This window comes from Centroberyx affinis, unplaced genomic scaffold (assembly GCF_046629955.1).
Source record: "Centroberyx affinis isolate AG114_WGS23_722 - 3 ecotype Tasmania unplaced genomic scaffold, CSIRO-AGI_Caff_v1 ptg004984l_1, whole genome shotgun sequence".
Taxonomy (NCBI): Eukaryota; Metazoa; Chordata; class Actinopteri; order Beryciformes; family Berycidae; genus Centroberyx; species Centroberyx affinis.
This window is the reverse complement of record NW_027282452.1, coordinates 135,001-143,425: the sequence shown is the minus strand read 5'-3', so window position 1 is coordinate 143,425 and position 8,425 is coordinate 135,001. Positions and strand designations below refer to the sequence as shown.

General features: G+C 44.4%; 1 protein-coding gene across 1 annotated transcript; it reads left to right on the top strand.

The window, feature by feature from the left end:
* The first annotated feature begins 1,557 nt into the window (after nt 1–1,557).
* On the top strand, nt 1,558–2,835 carry LOC139666404 (5-hydroxytryptamine receptor 1A-alpha). The gene has a single exon (XM_071545607.1). The coding sequence runs from the start codon at nt 1,558–1,560 to the stop codon at nt 2,833–2,835; it is 1,278 nt and encodes a 425-aa protein (XP_071401708.1).
* Nucleotides 2,836–8,425: the final 5,590 nt, after the last annotated feature.

Below are 8,425 nucleotides of genomic sequence, written 5' to 3'. Positions count from 1 at the left end.
GTTAATTAATCGTTTTAATCAGTTTTCTAAAACAATTAGGCAATTTCCTCCTAGTTTAATTGTATTATGAATCATTTTGGAGATCCTGTTCTTTCATAAAATGTAAAATAAATAAATAAATAAATAAAATAACAAAACAAAACACTAACTCCCTCTGAGGTTCATGATTTCTCAGTTTTGGTCATTTCTAGGAAGTAATGTGCAATAAAGATCAAAGTGCAATGGATTCAGTTCATCCACAGCTGCCCATTTCAAAGAGGGAAGCACGATTGCCTCCTTGCATATGTCTTCAGGGCAATTACTTTACTTCTGCGGTTTTATGCTATTTGGAGAAAAAATTGCATCAGCTAAGTGGCATGCAGTCTACTTTCTCTATTCACAAGGTCAGGTGTTCCTGTGAAATTGCAAATGAATGGTAACTTTTTTATCCCCCCCCCCCCCCCCCCCCCTCTCTCTCTCTCTCTCACACACACACACACACACACACACTACAATTGGCTTTTTCAAGTTTGCCTCTCATCTCTTCCCTCTCACCATCTCTCTTTCTCTCCCTCTCCTCTCCTCCCTGTTTCCTCATCCCTGATATTTACTCGACCTTAAACTGCTAATACACGGTGCTGGTAATGCAGTGCCCATTATTTGGTGCAGACCCACTGTGTACAGCAGATGGCAGCAGCTTTCCGCTCAGGACTGCCGTGGCTCTGTCCCTGGTCCTGAAACTACTGTGCGCTCTCAACAACATGTTGCCTCTTTTCCCATCTCGACTCAAAATGTGATGTTGCGCCCTTCAATTCAACAATCAGCCTTTACTCGTTTTTCAATTCCTCCTTTCGCTTCATTTCCCTGATGAACAATGTCTGTTTTGAATAAAAATCGCTTAAACCAAAGAATTGAATTCAAATGATTAAAGATAAAGACGAGTTTAATTGTCACTGATTAGGCTAATTTCCCCTGCGACGTCGAATAACCTGCCAACAAATTTGCCCGGTTTCTTAGTAGTTTTTGCAACTAATCGTTCAAGCAGCGTTAGTCCTGTTTGCCTACTCTTAAACTATGATTAAACTAAAACAAAATCCACAAAACAAAGAAATACAGTAAGTCCAAAAGAGCAAGTATAACAGAGAGAAAAGGAAAGAAGAGCTCTGCACCCCTCATCGGCTGTCTGCAGCGAAAGACGGCGCAACAAGGAGAGCAGGGGAACAAAACTCCAGGGCGACCTCCTCATGGTCTGACGTACCCAAAGCTGCTGGTATAAATGAATTCACGGCGTCACCAGGCTCAGATGATTCGCAGTACCAGTGAGCGCCCCGGCCGCCAACACTCACGGGCTACAACACACACAGCCCCCCCACACAGAGAGAGACCCCCCCACACACAAACACGCCTGCGTCATGCGTCCTGAGAGCGACGGCACGAACTCGGTAACTCCGATGGACCCCGGTAAAACGCACAGCAGCACCGGTCTGAGGGACTGACTGTGCCCTGCCTGTCCCCCCAGTTGCTTGTCCCCCGCTGTCCCGGGCAAGGCGCGCTCTGAGTGCGCCGTGTGGGCGAGTTATGGATTTTATAACAAGCAGCAACGACAGCAACGCGACCACCGGTTTCCCTGACGGGGTGGACGTGGTGGCGGACTGGGACGGGAGTGAGAACGGCACGGCTTCTGGGTCTCTGCCGGACCTGGAGCTGAGTTACCAGATTGTCACCTCTCTGCTCCTGGGGGCCCTCATCCTCTGCTCCATATTTGGCAACGCGTGCGTCGTGGCAGCCATCGCCCTGGAGAGATCTCTCCAGAATGTAGCCAACTATCTGATCGGCTCCCTGGCCGTAACAGACCTCATGGTGTCGGTGCTGGTGCTTCCCATGGCGGCCCTCTACCAAGTTTTGAACAAGTGGACACTGGGACAGGAGATCTGCGATATATTCATCTCTCTGGATGTACTGTGTTGCACATCATCCATCCTGCATCTGTGCGCAATTGCCTTGGACAGGTACTGGGCCATAACGGACCCCATCGACTATGTAAATAAACGGACACCAAGGCGAGCTGCCCTCTTGATTAGCGTGACTTGGCTGATCGGTTTCTCCATCTCTATTCCGCCTATGTTAGGCTGGAGGAGCGCGGAGGACAGGGCGAACCCCGACGCCTGCACCATCAGCCAGGACCCGGGCTACACCATCTACTCCACATTTGGGGCTTTTTATATCCCCCTTATCCTCATGTTGGTCTTGTACGGGCGGATATTCAAGGCTGCCCGGTTCCGGATTCGAAAGACGGTCAAGAAACCCGAGAAGGCAAAAGTGTCAGACCGGTGCTTGACCGTGTCTCCGGCGATTTTTCACAAGAAAACCAACGGGGAGGCCGGGGGCAAAGGCTGGAAGCGCAGCGAGGAGACTAAACCCAGCTCTCCGTGCGTAAACGGCGCGGTGAAGCATGGAGAGGAGGGCGAGTCGCTGGAGATCATAGAAGTTATCAGCAACTCAAAGACCCACCTGCCCCTGCCCAACACCCCCCAGTCCTCGCAGGGCTACGAAAACATGAACGAAAAGAACTCGGAGGCGAAGAGAAAAATAGCACTGGCCAGGGAACGTAAAACGGTCAAAACACTGGGAATCATCATGGGGACTTTCATCTTCTGCTGGCTGCCCTTTTTCATCGTTGCACTGGTGCTGCCTTTCTGTGCGGAGAGCTGCTACATGCCCGACTGGCTGGGCGCAGTCATAAACTGGCTGGGCTACTCCAACTCCCTCCTAAACCCCATCATATATGCCTACTTCAACAAAGACTTCCAAAGTGCTTTCAAGAAGATTATAAAATGCAAATTCCACAGACCTTGACTATGTAGGCTACAGTACAGTCATCTGTGTTTGCGTCTACTTCATTTGGACTGAGGATTTAAACGGACAGCAGGAATTGTTTATTGACTGTATGGAACAGCAAAAAATAATATACAGACTTTAATTCAGGTACAGTCTCTTTGCGGTGTGTGATTGACAAACGAAGTCTGTGTAAAAAAAGAAAATCCGGTGTCACTGGCGCCGATGACACGAAAAGAGACATGACAGGAACCTTTGCTTTTACTGTACAAGCTCATGTTTATTCAGTGTTGTAGCTATAGCCTATAAGCGACGGCAGCCATCGTTGTATTGCCATGCAAGACGTGTCATCCAATGTGCTGAATCCATGCATTTTATCATAAGACACGCGGGGTTTCCGTCCTACACCATGAGCTTTGTAGCACTGAAACAATAAAAGCAATGAAACTTTGTCATTAAGAATTCTGAGTCTGCACTCAATTTTTATTTAGACCAAAAAACATACAGACACAGACAGAAGAGTGAGCGAGGAACAGAAGGCCTATACACTGATTGTGAAAAATCACTCTAGACCTGTTTCACTTTAGACCTGTCACATACATCTTCATATACCTTCAAGAATGAGTCATTTCATGTGTTATTGAGCAAATAAAGCAGTGAGCTACTTATCAATTTGTTTTGACAGGCCACAGTGATGATGCCAGTAGGTGATCAGGTTATCAGTGCATGCTATATTTGAGCTCTACAGCAAATGGGTATCGAACCACCTCCGCTGCCATATCTATCAATTCCATCTCAGCCTGAGAGCAAGAGGAGATGGGCAATTTTTCTAAAATGGAGGCAGTTATTGCATTTATGATATGATATCAAGGGTTTTATCTCTCTCTCTCTCTCTCTCTCTCTCTCTCTCTCTCTCTCTCTCTCTCTCTCTCTCTCCCTCTCATTTTCTCTCTCTCTCTCTCTGTCTCTCTGCAGCTGTCTCTCCATCTATTTCTCTGACAGACTCTTGTGTGCATGTGTGTCAGAGAGACAGACAACAAGAGAGTGAAAGAGAGAGAAAGGGAGAGAGCATAGAACTCTTATTAGAACTTTTATTTATCACAATTATGTTACTGAACTCTACGTTTTTCCATATAGGCCTATGGTACATAATTATTTCATTAGGTAGTCGAGAGAGTGTTTGAACAGACGATTGGTAAGGGCTTGTTACATTCATTAGAACCAAGACATGCAGAGCCATATACAGTAATACACTGATAGAAATGCATAAATTATAAGGTTACTCATAGAAGTAGCCTACAGAGCATGATATTCAGTATTTGACTGGTAGTATATATATATAGTAGTATATAGGACTGGTAGTGTCCAGGCACTGACTCTCTCACACACACACACACACACACCTAGACTGATATTCATCTTGATGCTTTGGCAATATTGTCTGTGAACTTTCATGCCAATAAAGCACATTGAATTGAATTGAATTGAATAGTAAGTGTAGCAAACCTTTCTACAAAAAGTATTCCTATCTATAGAACAAATCTAAGACACAAATCCACAAAGTGAAACAAGAAAAAGACTGTCAGACATTCAAAGAGGAAAGAAGAAAATAACTATCAGAAAGTCCCATGAGGCCTACTTCACACCATGGACTCCCTGGGTGGCTATTCGGCCTGTTGTCATGGTAACTCATCAAGCCCAGGGCACCGAGGGTCGGAGCGGCTGGCTGGCTGAGCGTGGACAGACCAGCATGCAAGACAGCATGACAATTTGATGATGACACCTGTGGCATACAAACATCTGCTGCTGAAGTGGCAAACGGTACTCAAATACCCAGGAGGGTGGACATTATAGAAGAAGACACAACAACTGTATAATGTCATCTCATTTTATGGCGTGAAGATTCATACAATGCCAGCTGACTTTAACCAGTTGGGGTTTTTGATGCAGAAGCATCCTGACTAATGCTAAATTCAGAAGTGTAATTTTAATGACACCTACAGAGCTAGCCAAGCTGACCTCCAGGTAGCAGTCACCAAACAATACAATATCAAATTTTAGTTAACACAAGTTAACTTAAAACCTTAGGTAATCCTCAGACAGTATGACTGCAAGCACCCTTTGATTTCAGGCATTTAGGTTTTTGCCTCTGCGTCATGCAATGTTGTAGTGACCAGAGGGCAAACAAAATCATCATTAGGCTAACTCTCTATCTGCATGTATAAATAATCGTCTAAATAGTCTCCTTACAAAGTACATAATTTAATTATCATATTGTGATGAGTCAGTCAATTATGCCCTCATACAAAAGGCATCTACCATCACTGACTGTAGTTACACAAAATTCAACCTCTTTACGATTTGTTACAGGTAATTTTAAAGCTCATCATCAATCATAAACTTAGTCTCTGTAGAAATCTGAGGCATCAGATGTGTGAGTGCTGATCTTGAAAGAGCAAGTCTATGGTCTATGTCATGGGTTTCCCTCAAACATCTGACCATCTCTACTCTGTTGTGAGTCAGTGGGACAGCAATGATCTCCAGATGCTTGCGGTAAAATTAGTGTGGTACTTGTGACCTGTATGTCAAATTCTGGGCCCATGTAGGACTCAGAGAGGCCCATTGAGAATGTGGTGTAATCAGTGATGGAGCAGAGTATACAGTATATTTTTCAAACCTGAGTCATACAGTGAGTAAGGCCCACTAAAATCATTAAATTTTGCGTCGTGGACTATGGGATTACTAACAGCTGCCCTGCTTTGAACTATCTCGTAACGATTGTAGGGCCGCACTAATCCCACTCACTCTGGGATTCTTGAACGTAGGTAGGTGTGATGACGTAGGAGCCTCCTTTACCCCAGTGAGAGAGGAGAGGAGAGGAGAGGGAACTTCCCTGCTGGATTATGGACATCAGTAGCACTAGCAGAGGGGATTATGCATCTGATACCACATGTGTTCCACTGCCCTGTGGCCTAAAAAAAAAAGGAGAGCAACTGTAACGGATTCTGCCTATGTAGGTTGCTGTCCATCCTATTTAAGCATTTTTAGCCAGTGATTGCTGTTCAGAAGGATAAACTGCATGTGAAAGACATACAAGTGACAAGAGGAAATACAGTGCTCTTGAAAAGGATGTTTTAACACATTTTCCACACTTCCGTTATTGTTGTTTGGAACAGTTCATCTTGTGTTACTTTTCAACATGTTGCTTCAAGCTGTTTCACTAACAACTCATTTATAGATGTTCTGTAGAAAAGTAATGCAAGATTGGTATGTCCTAAAGAACGCACTCAGATATGACGCAGAGGATGACGCATCCAATTCAAAGCAGCATTTTAGTTTGGTTACATCATTGTCATCAAGGGACTACAGATGCGAATTAGCTTGCAGCTATAATCTGGTACGGTGCATCAAATGGTGACATTTATGTTTGAACTGTACATTGTCCCTTTTAAATAAATAAATAAATAAAATAATAAAATAATACAAAAAATCTCATCAATATATTTAACAGATGACTTTGTTGCCAATCAGTCTCAAACAACAGTATCTACTGGAGTGTGTATTCACCACTGGCATTTGGGCTTTATTTCAGGTAAGTTATTTCTTTAAAAAGTGATCCCAGAAAACACAGAAAACAGAAAAAAGTTGACCAGAAGATGACCAGAATGAAAAGCAAAACTCGTGAATGGCAGGACAATCAATGTCGATGACTGACTGCACTGAAACGCACCTGGGGATGGAAATTCAGTGCTGAAAACTATCAAAGTTACGGAGTGAAACATCACTTTAAGCATGTAGGTTGCAGTTTTTTCCTACTTCCTACACATTTCTGTGTCCTGTAATTGATGGGAATGGGAAATAGGAAATCGTCAAATGAGGAGGAAATGAAAGATGCCTGCTTTGACTGGCACTGAGCACAATGGTGTGTGTGTGTGTGTGTGTGTGTGTGTGTCTGTGTGTGTGTGTAGTAGTAGTAGTAGTAGTCAAGGTGTGCGGCGTATTGAATTGATAGAAGTTAGCAGGGGGAAGAGCAGAAAGGAACAGTGTAGTATATAGCGAAAAAAAAAAAAGATGCAATAAAAAGGGAAAGAAAGAATCCGAAAGTAGAGGGAAGAAGGAGAAGAAGGAGAAAAGGTGTAAGAGAAAGAATGGGAAGGGGGAGGAAGAGAGAGAGAAATACAAGGAGAAAGGAAAAGATAAATAAATATGACTGAATACTCAACAGAACCCGTGTTTCTGCTTCGCCCCCTCCTACTCCAGGGTCTTTTTGATCTGTCAGGGAGTTTTGTCAAGGATCTCACAACCCACAGCCCGTCACACGCCAGAGGCTCTCTCTCTCTCTCTCTCTCTCTCTCTCTCTCTCTCTCTCTCTCTCTCTCTCTCTCTCTCTCTCTCGCCCTCCCTCTCTGTCCAAGCATGAGACAGGCAGGAAGTAAGAGCACCAGAAAACTCCTTCTGACGTGGAGAAATGAGAGTTTAGGGGGTTTCAGACATGGTCGTATTTTACTGCAAAGGTTATCCTGCCTGATTTAGAAAAACACATGAGTCATTCATTTCTGTTTCACAAGATGCTGTGGTAAGTGTGCAGGACGCTAAACTTTATCCCTTCTTTGACATGCTCTCACTCACACACACACACACACTCTCACTCACACACACAAGCATGCAACATTATGACAGAGGGTTCATCAAATTTTCAAGGACGACGGCAAACAGCAAAAGGTAAGAGAAATATTATCTGATGCTTTTCTGACACATACCGCCTTCACAAACAATTCAAAAAACAGTAGAGAGATGAAGAACCAGGCTCTCTAGTCCAGTGCCGTGAATACTAAAGCCCGTCAAAGACACTTCACAGTCAGGCTGTTGAGCTATATCACAAAGCACAGAGCACTACTAAAAATATTTATTCAAAGAGCTGGAAATACTTAACCTCGGTTTCTTAAATCTGAAAGAACTCCTCTTGGCTGAGTGTGCTTCAACCATGGACAAATATTTTCTGCTGCTCAGCTCGCAGACGCCCGGTCCGTCTCCTGTTGCTCCTGTTTCATCTTCTCCCAGAGGATCACTTTTAAAAAAAAAGTGCCACAGCGAAAACTTTGATGAGATGAAATATCTGGACAGACTTTGAGTGGATGAGGTGGAATACCAAACAATGACTCCATGACACACCATCTAAACAGGGGCCACTCCAAACAAAACAAGTCTCACTCACTCAGCTTGCCTGGAGGCAGTGATTATTTAGCAGTGGCTCCTCTGTGTGTGTGTGTGTGTGTGTGTGTGTGTGTGTGTGTGTGCGTGTGTGTGTGTGTTGAGGTGGGCAGAGGGCAGAGGAGGGTATGTTGGCTGCAGGCAGGCAAAGCGGCATGGGGAGGCTTTTTGAATCCAGTAAGCTAAGCAGGGGGAATTTTTCTTCTGCATAGGGAATTAATCGCGCAGCGTCTGGGAGTCTGGGAAGGGACTTACTAAGAAGCTGTGTGTGTGTGTGTGGTGTGTGTGTGTGTGTGTGTGTGTGTGTGTGTGTGTGTGTGTGTGTGTGGAGGAGGGCGGGGAGTCCCAAAGGCAGCCTATTGCAACGGTACTTTAACAAGGTGGAATCAACAAACTCTTT

What these genes read in the sequence shown, in the direction of transcription:
- LOC139666404 (XM_071545607.1), top strand. Translation starts at nt 1,558, where the DNA reads ATGGATTTTATAACAAGCAGCAACGACAGCAACGCGACCACCGGTTTC.